This window comes from Diospyros lotus, chromosome 12 (assembly GCF_014633365.1).
Source record: "Diospyros lotus cultivar Yz01 chromosome 12, ASM1463336v1, whole genome shotgun sequence".
Taxonomy (NCBI): domain Eukaryota; kingdom Viridiplantae; phylum Streptophyta; class Magnoliopsida; order Ericales; family Ebenaceae; genus Diospyros; species Diospyros lotus.
Window position 1 is genome coordinate 9346566 of NC_068349.1, and position 23330 is coordinate 9369895.

General features: G+C 34.8%; 2 protein-coding genes across 5 annotated transcripts in view; both read right to left on the bottom strand.

Moving 5' to 3' along the window:
* Positions 1–1371: 1371 nt before the first annotated feature.
* LOC127787128 (probable methyltransferase PMT14) lies at positions 1372–12241 on the bottom strand. The gene is made up of 7 exons (XM_052315004.1): positions 11876–12241; positions 9721–10392; positions 8822–9032; positions 5541–5823; positions 3359–3745; positions 2616–2693; positions 1372–1977 (listed from the first exon to the last, which is right to left on the bottom strand). The coding sequence occupies exons 2-7, from the start codon at positions 10360–10362 to the stop codon at positions 1740–1742; spliced, it is 1839 nt and encodes a 612-aa protein (XP_052170964.1). The 5' UTR covers positions 10363–10392; positions 11876–12241; the 3' UTR covers positions 1372–1739.
* Positions 12242–15553: 3312 nt separating this feature from the next.
* LOC127786907 (uncharacterized) overlaps positions 15554–23330 on the bottom strand; it is a 33481-nt gene continuing 25704 nt past the window's right edge. For 3 of the 4 annotated variants that reach the window (XM_052314659.1, XM_052314658.1, XM_052314656.1), the window contains 2 exons: positions 18436–18523; positions 15554–16135 (listed from right to left, as the gene is read on the bottom strand). In XM_052314659.1, coding sequence (XP_052170619.1) covers positions 16020–16135; positions 18436–18523 — 204 coding nt within the window. In that variant the 3' untranslated portion in view covers positions 15554–16019. The remainder of the gene's footprint in view (positions 16136–18435; positions 18524–23330) is intronic. The other variant, XM_052314657.1, reaches the window with a different exon arrangement.

Consider the following 23330-nt stretch of genomic DNA (forward strand, 5'->3'; position numbering starts at 1 on the left):
AATAATTTTTGTTTGAATTTAATTGAAATGATGATATGTAAGTTTGATCCAATAATACAAGAACAAAGAAATTCATAACTATTACTTAGGTCATAATATACAAAATGAGTTGATAAATATTTTAGCATTAGAGATAAGAAATATCATTATTAAAAATAATCAAAGAATTAAAATATTTTTCAATTATATTTGATAGTACCCGAGATGTAAATCATAAAGAACAAATGTTTTTTATATTAAGATATGCAAATATTTTAATAAGTCTAATAAAAATAAAAGAGTATTTTATAATTTTTTTAAAAGTGAATGATACTTCTAATTAAGGTATTTTTAAGTAAAATAAAAAATCTTGAACTTGATATAAATAATGCGAGAGAATAAAAATATGATAATGAATCTAATATAAAAGGTAAATAACAAGGTATATAAGAAAAATTATTAGATATAAATTCTAGAACACTTTATACACCATGTGATTGTCACAATCTTAATTTTATTCTTTGTGATATAGCTAATTTATGTGCTGATATTATAATATTTTTTGAAATCACGCAACATATATATTCATTATTTTTTTCTTTTACGAAAAAATAAAAACTTTTACAAGATCATTTTTTAATTAAACTAAAATACAAAAATTTAATTAATTAATTTGTATCTCAAAAAATAAAAAAATAAATTATTAATAATTTTTATTATTTTTTAGAAAGCCACTAAACTAATTATCGCCTACCGGCCCGGCATATATGCTTCCTTTCCCTTTAGGCGTAAAGATGACTAGCTTGAAGACTTTCTTTCATCAAGTCGATATTATTGTTATCAGAAAGTTGGTGTAGAGGGAGCCTTCAAACTTAACACTTATTTGTTACAACTTAAGTCTCATAAATCCATGATGTTTTGCTTGGAATTAGGAAATTAGGAATTGTTGAAGGCAATGGAAAGAATAAAAAAAAAATTAGTGTTATTATGTCCATATAGAAAATATGCATGAATAAAGAAAAAGTTGGGCCTACTGCATAAAGTTTCTGTCAAGAAAGAGTCTTAATCTCACTCTTAATTTGCGAAAAGGCATCACAACTCAAACTCATGATTTTTCAATCACAAAAAACAACCTTATCATGTTGCTACCAAAGCTCACTGACTAAAAATATGCATATATATAATATTATATATTTTTCTTGTCATTTTCCTTTCCATAATTTTCTATATTTATTGTTTGGAAATCAGGAAATGCATAAACTTCAAAGTCGTCATCATATTTGCATCTCCAAATGCAAACACAAGTAACACGTACCCCACCTATATTCCAGAACAAGGCACGGGAAAGGGAAAGAAAATCATTCATTTCACCTAAATACCAAAACAAGGCACTGGAAAGAAAACAATTCATTTCATAGCAAGAAAGTAAAACAGTTCATTAAAATCATTATTATCTTAAAAATCAATTTTAACACTCATTGTCCTAATTATTCAGCCCACTATAAATGCTATTCTTCCATTCCCTCAAGAATCACATTCAAGAACACCATGCAGAACCAAATTTCACATGTGATCTACATCAACAACGGTGCACATAATAAATTAACTTGCCTCTTTGCCATCTCCAAGGGGCAGGACCCTTTGAATCCCTTCGCCTTGGATGGACCACAAGAAGTTCTTTTTTTGGGCCTGGCATAGTGGTTTGATTTCCATCATTTGATAATTATTCATGCATGTGTGAAACTGAATCTGGCCACGGTTCACTCGTCAGAGGATGTACTGTTTCCTCCACTGCCAACCCAGTATTGTTTGACAGCAACCAATATCTTCTCGGGCACCAGGGGGCCGTCATCATGATCCACCAATTTGGTCTCCCATCTCATGCCTCCGACAATTTTCCTCACCTTGTTCAGAACATCAACTTCGTCTCGTAAGAGGACTGTACCTTCAGGACGCAAAATGCGATCCATCTCCAGAAGGATGTCTTCCAGTTCACACCTGTTTATTCATAAGACTCGTGATTCAGACTTTAAAGTTGTGGAAGATTTGCATTAATGCTCATAAATCAAGTATATTTTTGTCATCAATCTTCTCCAGTCAACATCAACAGGATGTCTTAAAGAAAGAGGAAGAATTGCATGCTGAGACTATAAATTTTGTGGATCTCACCAGTCATGTTCGAGCTATAGGGAGGAAATTTATGGCAAGAAACCTGTGATCATTTGATGAAAACTCCAAAACACACCCATCCGATTTCAACCAAGAAATATGAAGAATAGACTTCACTGATAAAATGTTAAAAGTAATGTTTCAAATAACCAATTTGCTGTTATCCAGATTTTACAATTTTATTTTTCAAAGAACCAAACAGAGGAGGAAGATTTCACAAAGAAATTCAAATCTGAACATGAACTTCAGAAATTCACACTAGTTCTCACAGATTAGAGGGTTTTCCCATTGTAACTTGACATGTTTGCATTTCATAAAACCACACGTGAAAACTCAGGCTCGCCAGAAATTTTCCAAAACCAGGCCTAGAGGATAAAATAGGCTACTAGAAAGCCATTAGAAAAACATAAAAGTAAAAGCTGATAATGCAAACTGATGCTATTCAATTAGAGGAAGAAGAAGCTTACTTGTCCTGATACAAGCTGAACACACCATTCGCATGAATGAGATCATAGCTCCTTGGATAAGTAGAGAAGCCTTCACACCTGAAAGCACGAAGCCAAATAAAATTAACTGTGAAATCAAAATTTCATTTTCATCACTCTCTACAGTTACCTTATCACTCTCTACATTTTCATCACTTTCATCACTTTTTATACAAAGGAAAAGCAACCACTGGACCATTCATCAAGTTTGAGGGGGAGGAGGGGGGATGGTGACATCAATGGGTAACATTTGACTCTTTCTAAAGCTGTCTTAAGTATTCACATTGAAAATCAGAAATCTCCCTTAATTCAGATGCTCTACCTAGCAAACTTCTTGTTCCTAAGACATTTAATCATCATAAAAAATCCAGAAAGTAACCCATCATTCCAAAGGCTAATGATTCTTAATTGAAGAATAAATGGTTAAATTCATCTTCAATCAGCATGAAGGATTTTATAATGGGAACACTCTCAGGAGATAAGCTAATAAAAACAAGTAATACAACAAGCCAAGCTTGTCCACCACAACATTTGCAACAAATCCAATGCTATCAAGTTCAGAATAACTACTATGAAGTTTACTCTGAAAAACAAAAAAGTAACCAGGACAACTACTCGAGAGAAACCTTACAGTGGGGGCACGCAAACAATGTACAATAAGAAAGGTATGCACGATTGGGTGAACTTTTGATAAGGGAAAATAAAGAAAATATGGGAGGGCATACCAGTCATGATATATGCCAATCAGACCCCTTTCATAAATAACACCTAGGGTGTTCTGAGCAATGGTAGGCACAACATTCATCACCCATACTTTTGGTGATTCAAGTGCTGCTGCGAACCCTCCGAGGCCAGCATTCATATCCATTATGTTCCTGTATCTTGTAGTGCCTACTAAACTATTGAGCCTTTTGTAAACATTTACATGCTTTTTCCATTTTGTATTGTCTTCCTGATAGGATTCAGCCGTGACCCCTAGAACAGATCCCTTAATTATTCGAGGAGGGACTGCAAAAAGCCTAGCTGGAAATTTCTTCAATTCTCCTCCAGCAACTTCATTTGCACTGTCAACCTCAGGGTAGGGAGTTATACATGCCTCCATTTTCTTGTACCTGCAGTTCACAAAAAACTAGAAGTTAAAACAAAATACTACAAATGATATGCCAAGTAGAAGATGCTGCAATTGTATGACTACCACTCGTGTATTTTATTGTAAACAACAAAAGAATTTATTTATCCATTTTAATATTTTATTTCAAACCTGTCAAAACAAAATCTGCACAACAGAAATAGTTGATATGATATCAATTTACTGTCTCCAAAGCAAATAAAAGGTACCAAGGAGGACAGATGTAAAATAAACAAGATGGTTTGCATGACAGTCTAATATGCCCAGGGCACAGGAGTCACAAGCCCCATATTTTGATGGCCAAATAATGAAACCTCACATAGCAAAACAAACCATCAACCGCTCAAATATCTTGTGAATAAAAATGTAAGTTCCTAAGTTGTGGATTATTGTTGAATGAACTGGTAATCTTATAAAAAGTTCCATATATTGGTGATGAGAGGTATAAAAATTGTCCTCGAACAATGTATTTCAAGCCTACTAGGATTCACACATCAGGGAACATCACTAAACAAGAAACAAATGAAAAATTAATTTACAAAATGAGCTTCCAGAAATTGCATCATTCAATGCTCAAACAGCACTGTCAATGTAGTATCAACTCACATTACTCAAACCCAACACCTTCCCAGGCACAGTAATTGATCAAAAATCTAAATATTAGGGTGAAATTCAGTATGGAAAGACCCAAGAATCACAAATTAAAACCCCAGTGCAGCAAAAGGGAGAGATTCGTTAAAAACTACCCATGTTGCTATTGAACTTCAACAACAAATTGAAGAATCTGTAAATTCTTCAGGCATTAGTGCTCAAATGATTAGTAAAGTCCCTTTATCCCAAGAAATCATGAACAGTAAAAGAAGAAAAACTAATCAATTATTTTGGATGATAGAGAAGAAACTTGTAGTCAGGTGATCTACTGAGAGCCTTACATATTCATTTTTATTAGCTATGTACAAGCTACTTGAAAAGTTCTATCTAATCCATTGTTAAAAGTTCTATCTTGTGAATGCTATGAATACGACTTATGCACAGTAGCATATGAAACAGATATCTATACCATGATCTATCAAGCCATAAATGCAACTGCATAAAACAACTGTAAATAAGTGCTAAGAGAAGGCCATTTAACCTTAATAAGCCATGTTAACCTTAATAGTGAAAAACCACCATATAACATCTTCTATTTTCGTGATAATGGAAGGTGAAGCAGCAGTGGAGATAAAAATAAATTCTACAAACAAGTTTCTTACAGGCCTCAACCAAGAAAGCATAGTCTGCCAATCCACAAAATATAAGATGTAAGAAAATCAGGTGGAAATGAAGTAAATGAACACACTCCTGAACTAGCAGCAATACTGTGAAACAAAAATATATACATATATGCCTGGATGCAGGCACAAGATTTACATTGCTCAAGCAAACAATTAACAAAGACCCACACAGAAGAAAACCATAAATGAAGCAGAAAATATATAACTTGATTAACTAAAACACTCTGCAAGCATTATATTGAAACAATGGTGTACTCTTAGCCGTGTAAACAAAACTATATTTTCACAAAAATTGCCAAAAGTGAACCTTAGAAGCATAATCGTGACAATGCATAAAAGTTGGTCCACAAAGGAGTGGCTAGAAACAAAAACATGATGGACATATGGTTTTATTTTCAGTAAGACGTCAAGAAACTTTGTAGAACAATTTCCAAAGGCCTCTTATCAGAGGGATCAAAACTACAAAAAAGAACCTTCAGAATATTATGACATACTGCAACTCACCAGACATCATCAGTTTCCTTAGATTTACACACATCAGCAGACTTCCTCTGGCAGGATTTGGCATTCACTCGTTTCCTCCAGATTGCAATATCTCCTTTCTCATACTTCTTTTCCCAGCAAAGAAGTTCAGCCAGCTCCTCAATCTTTCTTTGCTCTGCTCTAAGATCATCCTTAGTCCGTTTCCATACCTTGTAGTAGGTCTTCCAATTAATTGGAGGGCCAGATAAAATCCAGTATCCACCAGGTCTAAGGACTCGATCAACTTCCATTAGGTACATACCATCTACAGACAAGCAAGAAAATTGATTAAAGTTTGTTAGATTCATATATCCAGTGAAGGCTTAGACTAAGATTTGAATAATAACCTCTCTCCAGGTAACTTAGAGAGACATGAACTTGAGTATCTTTAGCAGTAGGATGCAGCCTACACTGCTAATGTATTCCCCAATGGAACTCCAATCTATAACCCTGCCTATTCAACCCATAATTGCTTTGTTCATGGAGCTCTCAGTATGTGGAATGAGGCATAGGGAAGTGGTATGCCACTTTTCTCGGAACATAGTGGAGGGGGGGGGGGGGGGGTGGGCTTTTATGGTTCGCCAAAGTGGAACACCTCCAAAACATAATATATATATATATTCAAAAACTAATTTTGAAAACATTTTGGATCTTGTCTTTTTTGGAAGGATCAAGTTGTCTTTCTTATATATATATTTTTAATTTGTCTTTCTTTTGTTCCTCCATAATTTTAGGCTTATCCCTTTTTTTCCATAAAATAAAATTTATTTTGTCCATTATAATAACTAAATATAATAAGTTATATATTTGATGTTGTTCTACTAAATAATATTTACACTTTTTCCATTATAACTAAGTGTAGTGCCTGCCACATTTTTTCCATTTTTCCCAGTTCTCCAATCTAGGAGGAGAACTAGAACACGTACCATGGCATTCCAAGATGCCCAAACACCATGTTTCAGTGCATTTGGGAACTGGAACGTGGTTTGCAGGGGGCTAGGCGGAACCTGGTAACTATGAGTCAACCTTGCCATCATGTTTGCAGCTATACTAACTCTAGAGAAAATAGGTACATTTTACACACCATCAAAGTATGCACACAGAATTGTACTTGGCATATCTCAGAATAATTGTCTCAATTTCACAAATAGAGACAAATAAGCAGATGAGCCATATGAGATGTAAGTTGCTTTAGAGTAAATATTGAGAGTAGACAGTCCATAAATTATAACGCTAAATAAAGATAGGGAAAAAATACAAGCAGACACCCTAATACATTCTTCTTGTACTTTTTATTCTTTTTGATAATCAAACCCCCTAATACGTTCACCAGTTGCTAGTTAAAGACTGGAATTAGTTTCTTCCAAATGAGCCATGGTATCAATATCGTACAATTCATGTCATATGATCATATGTTTATTCTCATGGAACAAGTCTTAAATGCAATAAATGTGAAAATTTGTTCATCTAAGAAGAATTGAAGAAGGTGCCACATGTTTGCCAAACACATCGTGTCAGACAATAATTCTCATTGAACACTTCTAGGTATGTGTTGGAACTTAAACAAGCATGTCATGTATCCAAAAAAATAAAAGACACCTTCCCAGAGCCAAACATTTGTTGGACACTTGAGACATGTGTGGCTGCAAAGGGGAACATGAGTTTCCATGTGAAGCAAATTAAAACACTATATAATAAAGTACACTAAAAATCAATTAAAATAAAAAAATAAGGATTTATAACTTAGTTATGAATAAACCTTTCTCGACTGGATATTAGGACTTTCTTGTTCAGATTTCCCCCGCATTTAAAGTGTGAAGAACAATTTTCTCAAATTAGTTATAAAATTATTTCTAAACAGAATGAATAAGCACTTATCTTTTCATATATATATATATAATATATACTATTTAGTAATGTGTACTTGCTGTGACTTCTCCTATATCTTTAGTTATTGTAGCAGCATGTCTGTGCAATGTTGTGTTTCTTTCCAGCCCTGCTTTCTTAGTTGACCATTTTGGTGAGTATCAGGTTTTGCTGTATGTAAAGTTTTCAAGAGTCAAAAGAAGTTTTACATCATCACCAACTGCACCAAGTTAGGGTTGGTGGCACAGCATTCGCAATATCAATTGACTTCTAAAAGTCACATTGATAATACAAATCCATGCAAAAGAACAAGTGGAAAAATTTTATGCCGGATGCCCAACATGAGGCAACCCTCTAGCAATGGAATAATGAGATAAAATTTTGACACCATCTTCATATGAAAAAGTTTCATGAAGTGGCGGTGAATGAAGATAATGCATGTGGTTGTGTTCCTCCACACAGTTGGAACTACAAACTTGAATTAAAAGAAGTTTTACAAACTTGGAAATTGCAAGTTGAACTATGACTTGTGAGTAGAATTTATATTGATCCCTGCAGAAATATCACAATGATAAAATACAAGCTAGGATAGTTGCCATCATGCTGCCATGGTTTTGACTTGGTAAAGTAAAAGTTGTGGATTTATTTTGTTAATAGACGCAAAGAAATGCATAGCACTCTCATTCAATCAGCAACATCAACTTGAGTGTCTAGTGGAAGAGAAGGTGCCTACATCTTAAAGATAATAAATCATCAAGATAATAATCATCAATTACTTTGATGCCAGCCAATACTGTAAATCCAATGGCCCCAGCACCAATTTGGAGTGAATTATTATCAATATGGATTTTCCTCTCCTCTTCTTTTGTTTGGTTATGAATGCTAACATTGTATGTGCCTTAACACATCCTGATGTGGCAATGATTACTTCCTCAATGAATTCTAGTTTAAACATGTGTTACGACTAAACTTTTGCCTTAATTATTAATTCTTGCAAAGAGTTGAAAAGTTGAAGTTCCTTTTAATGTTGTCATCGAAAGAGGGCTTTCTCCATGTCTTACTCCTTAGATATCTTTTCTCGTAACAAAATATCTAAAGAAATTGATATTTTGTGTTGGTTTAGGATTCAAAAATTATGGCTGTCATGGTATGAGATAGATTTCAAAGGTATTGTAAAATTGTAAATACAACAAAAGATGACTTGTATACAATGTTTATATGAATAAAGAGTTGTGTTGGGTTTTAATATTCTAATCTCTAAGCTATATTATGATTGTCATATATTTCCCTCCATACAATAAAACAAAGGAACAACATATGAATATGATTTGGGCATGTTTCAAAATTTTTTTTTTACAGAACTTTGACAAATTTCTTCTTGCACTTGCAGAACATACCATTTGATGTCCATGGAATCAAACATCGAGAGCACTGAGCCATATCAAATGCACTAGATGGATAAGGAAGTCGTATCGTTCCAAGAACGCCAATAACAGCAGGCACACCCCGCTCCAATGCAAATTGGACTTGTGCTTCATGATTGTCTTTTGGAGCAAAAGACATAGCCAACACATTTCTCTTAAGCAGGTAAGCACCCCAGCTTGCAACCTATGTCATAAGTAATCATATAAGCCAAGCAAAAAGAGAGAACAAATTTACACCTTGCCTACTCCAGCCAACCCAGTTGAATGAACACTATAGACGAGAAGGAGATTGAACTTGCATCAGTAAATAGTACAAATTATGAGAAACATCCACATCACAAATGTAAATTATAGATATTGCCCAATAATTCTTCTTGTTCTAAGACAACATGGTAATCTAGTGTTGATCTTTCGAACAAGAACTTGTAATCCAGAGAAGGTTCTGCAGGATGACATTTTTAGAATGTAAAATGGTACACAATGAGCTTTCAGCTCGGTCCACCAATGGCTTTCCTCTTATTAAGGAAATATTTTCAATAGAGGCATTATGCACAAGTAGGTCTCTGCATAAGAATAATATATCCATTTAAATAAAGACCTAATTAGCCTTAACTTGGGAGGCACCAAGCTGAATTTGAAAGAGCATAATTGTGCACTAGTTACAGAAGATAATCCAAGATAGAAGAAATTTCCCAAACTTCCATCATCTGAATTATTAGTAAGGTACTAATAGGAAAAAAGTAGCGTTCTCAAAGTTTACCAAGTAAGAAATCAGTGTTACTTAAGGAAAGGAAGATAATAAGTAGGCAATGAAAGTAATGACACTCCATCCAACAAAAAAGATTAAAAATAATAAAGAACAAAAATTGTACCCCACAACCGGTATCCAGTGCCGTTCTAACAGAACCATCTTTAATTGGAATCACTGATGCAAGTTCATCAATATATGCATTTGCACCTTGAGGGAACATTGTTCCTCCACCTGGAAATTTGAACACATTTCCCTGAAACTTTACCCAGTTCTGGCCAGCCTTCTCAACAGTCAAACTTTTATAAGGAACATTAGCATAATGGACATAGTCCCGACTTTTTGGCCAGGGAAAAGGAATCATGTATCCTTTGGGAGCTGGAATTAGACAATGCAATTTTTCATTTTCTGGAGGACAATGTCGTTCTCTGTACATCATATTTTCCCTTGGGAAAGTCATAGCGCGGTCCTGTTCTTGGCAAGGAGTATAATCAGTGTATTGAGAATCACAGGGCTTAAACACTTTGGCTTTTGGCTTTGCAGACTCAATTATTGGAACATCATTGTGATGTGGTTCAAAGTCAAGCGTGGAAACAACATTGCAGTCTGTTTTCTTAGGGAATTCTAAAGCTATACTGTCACCCTTTCCAAAACCACTTTTCTGCCATGCTCCAAGTAAGTAAAAGAAGCAGCACAGACCAAGTACAACAAATATAGACACTGGGCTTCGAGCTCTATTGCTGGAGGAGTGATGCTTAGAGCCCATGATGTGTCTGGGCCAGCAATCAGAAGCTAACTGAAACATGAAAAAAAAAAAAAAGTTTAAGCGAATTACAAGGCATGTGTTTTGTTGAGATGAATCAGATGATAAATACAAATATGAAGCAAACATTTTTGACTAAATATAGTGATTGACCTTACATCACTGTTATTAAAGAACAGAGTAGACCATAAGTTATTGGCTGTTGAACCAAAAAAATTAAAGTAATTGTTTGTCATATTCCAAAAAGGGTCCCAAGTTCTTTTTTTGGTCAGAGCCAAAAAGAGAAAATATTAACTCTACATGCCTGAGATAATCATGCAGTTCATTTTATGCAGAAAATATCCCTTTCTTTCTCTTCTATATGTTCTTCCTTCAGAATATGCTGTCCTTTTCTAGTTAATGTCAAGATCTTATTTACTTAAATATATGTAAAATTGGAACAGTTATATACATGCATTGAAAGAAATGTGCTTTTAAGTAGTAGTCTTTCTAAAAATCTTTTCCACTAAAACTATCTGATTAGATTCCATTTCAGTTGTTCAATGTCTCTCTAAAGTTAAAACTAAACCATTAAATGAAACAGAAAAGTAAGTTGAATCACAAAATTTATTGGTCCAGAAGAACATGAGCCATGCTTTATGGCATGTCGTTTGAAAACAAAATGCAGAGCTATTCATAATTTATGGAACTCCAGCCTTTCTTCATCTTGAAGAAATTAAGAATAATTTCTCTTTTCACTCTTAAAACACTTGAATAAATTTAAAGATGAGTCATCCCATGCCATGTGCATTGACTTGGACAGAACCAGCATCTTAACTAGAAAATACACGTAACCCTAAGTCATGTCCATTGATTTGGATAAACAAGCAGGATCTTCGCTAGAATATAAACCTGATCCCTACGTTTTCTTCAACAGTGGGTTTCTAATGACCCATTAGCAGTATTAGGATCCTCCATCTAACCAAATCCAACACACTAATGTTGAACTGAGAAGTGCATATCTCAGCGTTCCATCCAAACCATAACCAAATCGACACCCTAAACACAAGAATCAATTCATTATGAACACTTGTAGATCAAGTACAGAGCAAACAGGGAAAAGAAAAAGAGAGATAAGAGGAGTATCACTAAACAAAGCGAAAGAAAAGAAGATCAAGCTCCCAACCTTCACCTGAAAACTTAATTTACTTCTTTCTTTAATCAAATCAAATTCTTTTTCCTTCCAGGATACAAACGCAAGAAAAAAAAAACACTAATGTTGTCATCTTCGTCTGATTTCAATCTCCAAGAAATAAGAATCCAAGTACGCAAGAAACTAATCATTCGATCACAATGAGTTCACGCACCAGATTCACATTAAAAAGATAAAACTCCTCTCCTGCGAACCTCTCCTGGTTCAAAAAATCTCCAAATACACAAAGCAAATCACGCGCGGCAAGGCAGGCATTCATTACCTTCACCACAACGAACTCACGCTCCTCCAGATACACCTAGGAGTGAAGTTAGCAACGCATACCTGATAACGGAGGGATCTTCCAATGCCGGATCTGGCCGACACAAAAAGCTTGAAGCAGTTCACTCAGCCACACTCTCCTCCTCTGCTATAAATGAGTAGGCGAACGGGAAGTGACACCCCTTGCAGTAGAGAGACAGCGAGAGAGAGAGAGAGAGAGACATCCACAAGACTAAACTCCAAGTGATTCTGCTTTTACGTAGTTAAAATGGAATGATCGGATGATCGGACGGTGGGGCGGCCGCCGAGGATTGGAGCGGGATCGGAAGGAGAGACCGAGACCGCGTTGGACTCTTGCCTTTTCTTTTTTCTTTTTTGGTCGATTTTATTTTATGATTATCCACCGGAAATTGGAGGGGGTATCGAATATGGTCGGCTGCGCAGTAGTGGAAGTGTCACCGTCGGTGCAAATTTAAGGGAATGCTTTCTTAGTTGGGGGAGAGGAAATTTCTAGAAAATTTCCAAAAATTTTAAAATAACTTTTTCTTAAATTATCTTAAATTAAAATTATTTTTAGTTATTTATGTTATAAAATAGAAAGTATATGAAGATATTTTTAACACACCGTTTTAAGAAATAAAGAGGGAGGAAGGTGGTGTCACATTCTATGCCGACGGCTTGCATGTGGATGTGGGTGGATGATGGATGATGGATGATGGATGATGGGAAGAGACTTTTAACAGGGCATATGATATGACCCCATGAAAATGGAACAGAACAGGCATGTGACCCCATGAAAATGGAACAGAAGAAGAGTGATATGAAGTGCATGGATGTGGGTATGAGATGAGCCGAATTTCATGCTAGAATTTTTGAAGTCGGGAAGAAGAAAATTAAAAGCATGGGAAGAGCGGAACGTTGATGGCAAATTGAAATGATCATGATGCCATGTCCCACCCACCATCAATATCATGTCTCCATTGACCATAATCTATAATATATAAAAAAGGTAAAGATTTGATATTTTAATTATTAAAAATTATTATTTTAAATTTATTTTATTTATATTAAGTAGAATGTAGATACATCAAATTAGATTTAATATATAAATATGACATTTAATCTTTAATATATATATATAATTAAATTTAATAAAAAACCTAAATCTCATAAAAAAATACAAAAAATATTGTAAAAATACCTAAAATTTTCATAAAAATATTAAAAAAAGACATAAATTTTATAAAAATACCTAAAATTTCATAAAATACCCAAAAATATTTTAAAAAGATCAAATTTCATAAAAAGAGCTAATGAAAACTATGATAACAATAATTCAAATGAAAAATAACAAAAACTTCATTAAATCCATAAATCTTGTTTACAAACTATCAAATAAAGTCTTAAAGAAAAAGTGACAAAATAAACCTTATCAATTTCTTTTTGAATACTTTTAGTATTTTTTATGAAATTTTTAGGTCTTTTTATAAAATTTAGGTTTTTTTATTATTTTTATGAAATTTAAATCTTTTTAAAATATCTTTATGTCTTTTTTTTAATGAAATTTTAAGGTCTTTTATGAAATTTAGGTATTTTTTTTTATATCAAATTTAGGTTTTTTTCATATTAGGGATCAAATTCCAAAATTTTTAATTGTTAAGGGATCAAGTGTCAAATTTTTTAATTATTGAGAGACCAAATATCATATTTATATATGAAATCTAATATGATATATCTTGTTGATGTGGCATTTACTCATAAAAATAGACGCGTTCATATATGTGCTAATATTTTATCATAATAAAAAGTTAAAGCAATAATTTTTAATAATTAAAATATTAAATCTTAACTTTTTAACTAAATATTATTATTTTTTAATTATTAAGGGACCATTTATTAAATCAAAATTTTATTAACATATATATAAGTGCACGCATGCACACAAAAGAATTTTCACTTTGTTGTTCCTCACTTTGAGTATGGGGATATCATTATTTGGTTAAAATATCAAAATTTTGAATTTGAATTAAATTAACATTAATTAATTTAATTTAATTTAATTTTTTTTTATCTTCAGTTCAATTTAATTAGGCTATTCTAAAAGTTTGATTTTTTTATTTTATTTGAAGACTAAATATTCTATAAATAAGAATCAAAGAAAACAATAATTGTGAATGGAATGATTATTAAAACACCATTTAATTAGAACAAACTTAGTTATTTAAGTTCAATTTGATTATTTTAGTTATTTCAAAAAATGGTTAAATTAATTTTTTTAAACTTTTGAGTTCAATTTGATCACCAAAATTCTCTCACCAGACTGATCAATTAACCCAACACTCACCACCAAATAGATGAAATTTGAATAAATCCCCTATTGAATTTAAACGTGGGGTAAATTCTAACTCTCTTATATTATAGAGTTATGTTCAATGTACATCATTTTTATACATCTTGAATTACACAAAAGGGTATTATGACTAAAATACTTCATGCGCCTCATAAGAGACATTTTTGTTATTGATACACTTTTGTGTAACTCAAGATGTACACAAAAGTATACCAATAACATTATTCTATATTATATTCACACCATAATGTTAAAGAAGAATAGTAATAATACCAAAGATGATTTTTAGCGAGGTGTAAAGGACGGCCAAAATTAAACATTCAAGTGGCCAAAGCTTTTTGCTATTGTAGAATTTTTCATGGAAAATTTTGCAAAAAATAATCCGTAAATGTAATTGTAAAAATTAATTTTTATGTTTTAAAAATAAAAACAATCTCTCTTATTGTTGAATAAGAAATAAAATAATTATTTTACCCTTTATTCTCTGTCCTATCTCTTTAGATTTAAAATAAAATAAAATAAAAAAGTTAAAACCACAAAATTCAAATGCTGCCAATGAACCTAATAAATTCCTGCAAGCCTGCGATGAACAACAAAGTCAAATATGAGCTCAATGTTGACAAAGGGCAAGGTGATGAATGGGGCATTCCATGAGAGAAGCACGTCAATAGAATTGCGTGTAATTTTCCTGAATTACTAAAAATTAGTAAAAATACTTGAGAAGTCCTAATAAGTTGATTTATTAAACTACTAGTCTTGTAGTTTGCTTTTTAATTTTTAATTTTGAAAACTATAATAATAAATTAAGAAGCACATGAGATGAGACTCAATCACGCTCATCAAAACCTAATCCATATTTGACATGGACTTGAGGCGTGACTATTTTTCACCGCATCTGAAAGAGGAATTCTCATTACACTTAGCTTAGCCAGAGACTGTAGACTAAGTCAATCAAAAAACCACGCCTCATTGCCATAGTTTGCAAAATCCGATGTCCTTCTGAACCGCCCATTTGCAGCCTACTTGTCAGCCAACTCCACGCTTGAAATTTATGGGTGGTGGGGGTTTGGTTACTGTACAGACACTGAGAACCGCCAAATGCCCACACTTCCATCTCCAATCCATCAAATGCAAGAATCAAGACAACCCTGTCCGGACAAAAGAGAGAGAATTTTTTTTTTTTTTTTAAGTGTCCATTACATTGAAATTGAAGCTAATTAGCAATTGTACAAGTAGGTTTAGGATGTTAACACCTGGTTAGTCTGCAACAAACCTCTGTACTCCATCCAGAGTAGTGCTGCAAGAGTAACAACTAGGGTCTTCGTTGCTCGCAAGCTACTATCAGTAATTATAACAGGGAAAAGGAAAGAAAAAGAAACAGGGATGATTGATTGTATGATATGGAGATAATCAACAAGTTTTAAACTTGCAAAGATTTAAGGGCATTGAGTTTCTGCCCAGTTATTATAGATGCACAGATGACTATGGACCCAGCCTTTACATAAGGCACGCAATATACACTGCCAGGAGGCTTTAAACCATGAAGAGAAGGCGGAAAGGAAGAAAATAGAAGAGAGAGAGAGATTATTTGAGAAGAAAATATCTTGAGGAACTGCCTCCTCCCAATTTCCAGCCTCCAACAAAATTCCAGATTTTTCTGCTAAAGTTACTATTTGCCTCGGCTTGACCAAATTGGTTAGACTTGACTGAAGAGAACTTGTTCAGCTCCACGAGGATGCCTGGTCACATAACAACCGTGTGTGGTACTTTGCATGAAAACCACGTAGAAACTACATATACTTGCACAATCCCATACCAGAAATGGTTGTAGATAAATTTAACTGGTTAAACAGCTCACTAGCCTCCAATCCCAAGTTTTTGATTAGAAGATGATGGATTTATGCCTTCACTCAACTTCAATTTCCTTTCCTCGCCCTTCTTCCTCTTCCTCTGAGAGCTTAAAGAGCCTTCAACTGGGAAACAACAGAGATAATGAACGAGGAAATCATCATGATAATGCCAAGTCATTCTAGTAAAGATAGTTCTAGACTGAATAAAATATGAGATGGAAAGCGTGTCCCTATTTCTGTATAGTGCCAGCTCTTGTTCAGAAAATATTTTTGATAATTGATTGGTACAAACGTTTGGTTAGCCCTGAAGAATAACATAAAAGAACCCGACATGGACATAACTTATCCTCCACAAACAACAATCAGAGACCATATCACCAGTGCTTGAGATCAGCCACACTAATTTGATCCCATAATTATCACACCAATCACCATTATTAGGGCCTTATATATGTCATTTCTAAATTGAATGTTTAAAGCTTAATTTGTTAGAAAGAAAACTTTTCCTTCTATATTATGATTTTACTTTCAACGTGCTCCCTTACAAGTCCTAAAACTTCCCTTCGTAACTCTGTCAAATACATGCAGCTATTACATGTCAAATTGGCAATGAGATTTGATCGCATGACCTTTCCTGCTTTGATACCAAGTTAAATGTTTGATGACCACCACACCTAAAAGCTTATACTTTGTCAATGATTACCAACACATCACAAATATTATTATTTTATGGTTAATTTTAGATCTACGCCGGATGATATTCATAACGTGATCATAAGATTTATACCACAATAGACACCCCAGCAGCTGGGCTGCTGTATTCCTGCAATAAAGAATTCAAAGGGCATTTCTTCTTGACATACCCATCAGGAAAAATCCAAAAACAAAAATAACATATCAAGCCTTAGTCCTCCTATGAGGGGTCAGCTCATGAATTCCAGCCCACTAATCATAACTTCCACCTCCGTAACACTTATAATTTGCACATGTTGATGCTTTACTACATTCTAGGCCATACAACAAAATTGTTCTTATAGCCATCTTATAAAATTTTTCTTTTAACTTTTATGAAATCTTAATATCACAAAATATTGGGCACATTTTTCATCTTAACCAGTCTACCCCTTAATTCTATGGGTAAGATCCTCTTTAATCATTCATTTTTTTCTTATGATTGATCCAAGACATCTAAGTTGATCTTTTCTTGAGATGACTTGATCTTCATGTTTTACCATAACATTATCCACATATATTTTTACTGAACTAGCATTCCATATATCCAATTTTTTGCCTGTTTAACTTAAAGCATATTTTAAAGTGTTATTTCATAACTTGAACTTAATATTCACGCATTCATTTTTCTCATCCTTCAAGACAATGTCATTTACAAATAGAATATAGCAAGGCACTCATGCCTGGATATGTTTAATGAGTTCATCCATTACAAGGAGAAAGAGGTAAGGGCTCAATAATGTAATCCAATTGTAATTGGAAAAGCAGTATCTCCTCCATATGTTCTAACATGTGTTTCAGCTCCTTGATACATGTTGTTGTGAACTGTATAGAACAACTCAGATTCCTTTCTTCTCTAAAATCCTCCATAAGACTTCTATAGGAACTTTATCAAAAACTTTTTCTAAATTTATGAACAACATATCTAAAACCTTGTATCTCTATCTTTTCATTAGGTCCCTCAGCAAGTATATAGCTTCTACATTGACCGATCAAACATGAAACCAAATTATTAAACATCTTGGTTTCTCTTCTTAATCTTTGCTCAATCACTTTTTCCCAAGGTTACATAGTGTGGCTCATTAACTTGATTTCTCTACAATTTTCACAACTTTGAACACTTCCTTTACTCTTATAAATAGGCAATAAATTTCCTCCACTTATCTAGCATCCTTTTTTAATTTAAGGACCACATTATATAATATGTTTAATCGAAAAAGTCCTCTTCCCCCATGCATTTCCATCTTCCATCAGGACATCATTTGGTCCAACTACTTTTCTATTCTTCATCTTTTTCAATGGTTGCTTTATTTTATTTGGACATATATGTCTATAGAACTTGAAATTCCCATCTTCAAAATTACTAAGACGCCCCAACATAACATTTGTTTCTCCACCTACACAGGAAAAGGAAATAACATAACAGAAAAGAAAAGATCTAGACTACAGTAACCTGTGAAGCTCGTGTTATTTAATTGTTCTTATATGCAACAAGGAAGGTGCTATTGCCCTCACTCAATAAGCATTACCTTTGTTCCTACAAGTATGTTCAACAGATTTATTTAATCCTATTAGATATTAGACCGTCATGGCAAGCAAAATATAGTATATCTAATTACTCGAAAGAATCATCCTAGTTATCAATACTATGCTTCAGTGAATCTTTCAAAACTTCCATACATATTTCATACCTTGCCATTCCCACACCACCCTGGATTCCCCCTTCACCAGTTTTGGATACCGATCTAAACGAGAATCTTCCTGGACCAACTCCTCAACCTGCAAGAAGTAATTGCAAAAATCAATTAGGATCTGTTGGAAACTGTAAAGAACAACAAAAATATGGCTTGGATTGGGAAAACTCGAAAGAAACTGTAGTTCCGTCTTCTTCTATTGAATACTCCATAAGGAGTTTAAATAGACAAGAGTTCCTAAAATCTAGGAAATTTGAAATACAAACAAACCTATTTAAAATACAAATACAATAACATATCTAGGATATAACCAATCTCCTAAATTTTAGAGATAGATAAGATCCTATTTCCTCCTAGAATTTAGAGAAGCTAGAGCTTTATCTTAATTATAAATTGAGACATTATCTTGACCATAATATCACCATATTTCAACACTTCCCCTCAAGCTAGGGAATGGATATCTACCATTCCAAACTTGCATATTAGATCCTCAAACCTCTTGGCTACCAGACCTTTTGTGAATACATCAGCTACCTGTTCCTTAGATGAAACATGAGGAATATAGATTAGTCCTGCATCCAATTTGTCTTTGATAAAATGTCGATCTATCTCAATATGTTTTGTCATGTCATGCTGAACAGGATTGTGTGCAATACTTATAGCAGATTTGTTGTCACAAAATAACCCAATTGGTCCCTTAGCTTTTATCTTCAAATCTTCTAGGATAATCTTGAGCCATAGCAACTCACATATTCCGAGGGTCATAGCCCTAATTTCTAAATCTGCACTTGATCTAGCCACGATACTCTGTTTCTTACTCCTCCAGAACACTAGATTCCCACCTAGGAATACACAATATCTTGTGGTTGATCTTCTATCAGTGATAGATTCTGCATAATCCGCATCAGTAAAGCCTTCAACATCTAATTCCCTTCCTCTTCTAAACAACAGACCCCTACCTGGATTAGTCTTGAGATAGCCAAGTATCTTCCTTACAGCTTGCATGTGCTCCTCAGTTGGGTTATGCATGAATTGACTCACAAGACTGACAACAAAGGTAATATCGGGTCTAGTATGAGAAAGATATATCAACCGGCCCACTAACCTTTGATATCTACCTTTGTCAATTGGTTGACTATCAAGATTCTGCCATAGTTTTCCATTAGGTTCCACTGGGACACTAGAACCGTTGCCTTCAGTAAGCCCTGTTTCAGCAAGTAAGTCCAAAATATATTTACGTTGAGATAAGAAGATACCATCCTTAGAGTAGGCTACTTCAATGCCCAAGAAATATCTAAGGATACCAAGAGCCTTGATTTCAAACTCTTGGGTTAGATTCCTTTTTAGCAGCATTTGTTCCCCATCATCTCCTATCACAATTATGCCATCCACATATACTAGCAAGGCTGTAATTTTTCTTTCCCTTGAGTGCTTCATGAAGAATGTATGATCACCACGACTTTGACTGTATCTCATAGTCTTCATGGCTTTAGAGAACCTTACAAACCAGGCCCTTGGGGACTGTTTGAGCCCATAGAGGGCTTTCTTGAGCCTGCATACTTTTTCTTTTTCTTTTTCTTCTTCTTGAAATCCTGGAGGCAACTTCATGAACACTTCCTAACATCAAACTGTTGCAATGTCCATCCCAAAAATACTGCCAAAGAAATTAAAATTCTCACTGTTGCCATCTTAGCTACTGGAGCAAATGTTTCAAAATAGTCTATGCCATAGGATTGGATATATCCTTTGGCTACTAATTGGCCTCGTACCTGTCCAATATTCCATCAGCCTTGTATTTTACATTGAATACCCATTTGCAACCTACTGGCAAAACCCCTCTTGGTCGTGACACAATTTCCCAAGTTTGATTTTTCTTTAAAGTTCTCATCTCTTCCATCATGGCTTGCTTTTAATTTTGATCTCTTAGGGCCTCTTCTACTGAGTTAGGAATGGCAATTGAATCCAAAGATGCTAGAAACCCTTTGTGTTTTTGAGACAGCCGGTGGTAGGACAAGAAATTAGTTAAGGGATGCTGGGTATAGCTTCTAACACCCTTCCTAACAGCAATAGGAAGATCTAAATCATCATAACTTGGGTTAGAAGGATTAGAATAGTCTGAAACATAAAGCTGGGAGTCATTTTCTAGGATAGAAGATTGTATAAATTCCTTACCTTGACTAGGATTAGATGATGGTGCTTGTTGTGGATCCAGAATAGGCTATTTTCTTCTGAAAACATAGGGAGATCTCTTGAAATGGCCTGGAGGCTGGACTGCAAGTTATGAGTAGCAGGAACAATCTGCTCACTACTACTGTTTGGTGGAGATGAGGGAGACCTAGATTTGGCTGGAGGACAAGAAGGGAGCTGAGAGTAAGGAAGCTTTGCTTGAGGGATGTCGGGCAGTTGAAAAATATTCCAACCGCCTCCTGGTCACCATCCAAATACTCCCCCTGGCGACCAGTCTGAGGTGAGTAAAAAAAAGGTTGGGATTCAGAAAATGTAACATCTTTGGAGATATAAAATTTCTTTGTAGTTGGATGATAGCATTTGTATCCCTTTTGGGTGGGAGAATAGCCTATGAAAACACACTTTAGAGCCCTAGGATCAAGTTTGTCTCTATTTTGCTTGAGAATATGGACAAAAGAAACACACCCAAAGACCTTTAGTGAAAGAGGAGAATGCAGATTTAGATCTGGGTAATGGGTAGATAGAAGTTGAAATGGGGTTTGATGGTTTAGGATTTTTGAGGATACTCGATTTATCAAGTAGGTTGCTATAAGAGTGGCTTCCCCCAAGAAATTCTTAGGCACATTATGATGATGTAGGAGACTTCTAGCAACATTAAGAAGGTGCCTCATCTTCCGTTCCGCCACCCTATTTTGTTGTGGAGCGTGGACACAAGAAGACTCATGAACTATCCCTTCTTGTTGAAAGAATTGGTGCAAATGATTATTAATATAATCTTTTGCATTATCAATTCGGAATTTTTGAATTGAGTAGAAATTAGCTTACTGAAAAATGGAAAAATGGTGCTAACTGCAGCCTTATCTTTTAATAAGAAAACCCAAGTCATCCGAGTACAATCATCAATAAATGAAATAAACCATCAGGCCCCCGAACAATTTGGTATTTTAGAGGGTCCCTAAAGATCGGAATGAACCAAAAAGAAAGGTTTAGATGACCTCTTATTACTAGGTGAATAGGACACTTGGTGATGCTTGGAAATAGCACATACATCACACTGAAATTCACTAAGGTCTAGGGACTGAAACAAGGAAGGAAACATTGTTTTTAGAAGAGGAAACAGAGGATGGCCAAGCCTATAATGCTGTAGCCAAACATGTGCAGTGGGATTAGATGTAAACTTAGAGAATCCAGCAGCCTTAAAAGATTGATTTCCAGCCGAAGGATAACCTCCCTTTTTTTTCTAGAAAATACAGCGCATGCTATTCCCTAGCTGCACCAATCATTTTCCCGGTCTTCAGGGCTTGAAATTCACACACATTAGCATAGAAATTGGCATGGCAGTTTAGATCATTAGTAAGCCTATGGATAGACACAAGATTGGTGGATAGATTTGGCACATATAGGACCTTTTGAAAGGTAATATTTGGGCTGAGGATGACTGTTCCTCGACCTTTAATGGAAACTGAAGTCTCATTAGCAATAGTAACCTGTTTAGAGATTACAATAGGCTCATAAGTGTCAAAAACCAATGGATCAAGGGTTATATGATCAGGGGCTCTTGAATCTAGGATCCAAATGTCATTCTTATCAGTTTTAGAGGCATTAAGAGAGACTGAATGTAAACAATTACCTTGTTGGGCGAAAACACAATTTTCATCGTTGATGGTCTTAAGGAAAGCCTTAAGTTTGTTAATTTCCTCACCATCAAGTTAAGCAAGATCAATACCTGGGGCTGATTCTGTCTTACTAGTCGTTCCTCCTTCCTTGTGCTCTTTAACTGATATGTAGGCCTGTTTTTGTGTTGCCATATTTTTAAAACCTCCCATCTTCTTTAACACAGCCTCCTTGCCATGAAGTTTGAAGCAATAATCTCGGGTATGCCTAGGCTTGTTGTAGAAACTGCACCAAAGTCCTTCACGATTTTTGACCTCTGTTTTTCCCATTCTGAATCGTGCCCCATCCTTTTTTGCTGTAACCATGGCTGATCCTTCTATTCCACTATCACATAGCATGACTCCCCTTCGGTTTTCTTCACTCCTCACCATAGCAAAAACTTCATTCAGGGATGGTAGCTTCTCCCTACCAAAGATCTGAATCCTCACTTGATCAAACTCTGCATTCAATCCAGCTAGGAATTCCACAATCCTATCTCTTTCAATAATCCGGCTAAGAGTGGTAGCATCATCACTGCATATCATCTTTATTTCTTGATATTGATCTAGCTCCAACCAAAGCCCAGTCATCTTGTTAAAATACTCGGTAATAGTTAGAAATGCTTATCGAGTACTATTAATCTTTGTTTTGATATCAAAGATAACCGAAGCATCCTGTACCTTCGAATAGGTTTGCCTAATGGTGTCCCAAATAGCCTTGGCAGAATCTAAGAACATATAGTTTTCACTAACCTCAAGTTGCATGGCATTCCATAGCCATGACATGATAAGGGAGTCCTCGATATCCCATACCGGAAAAGCTGGATCAGTAGTCTTTGGGGGTGAGGCAGTGAGATGTCCTACCTTCCCTCGTCCTTTCAAGAAGGTTCGAACAAGCTGCGCCCATTGGAGGTAATTTTTACCATCCAATCTGTAGGAAACATGCATTCCAGACAGTTCTCCATTGCCGGATTCAAAGAAGGTTCCATTTGTACTGGTAATCAATTCCGATTCTGACTCACCAGTAGTTAGTAGTTAGGCCGGGATTAACCT

Coding starts and splice junctions, on each gene's coding strand:
- LOC127787128 (XM_052315004.1), bottom strand. CDS start 10,362: ATGGGCTCTAAGCATCACTCCTCCAGCAATAGAGCTCGAAGCCCAGTG. Junction 9,033..9,720: donor CACTGGATACCGGTTGTGGG/GTACAATTTTTG, acceptor CTTATGACATAG/GTTGCAAGCTGGGGTGCTTA. Junction 1,978..2,615: donor TTCAGCTTGTATCAGGACAA/GTAAGCTTCTTC, acceptor ATGAATAAACAG/GTGTGAACTGGAAGACATCC.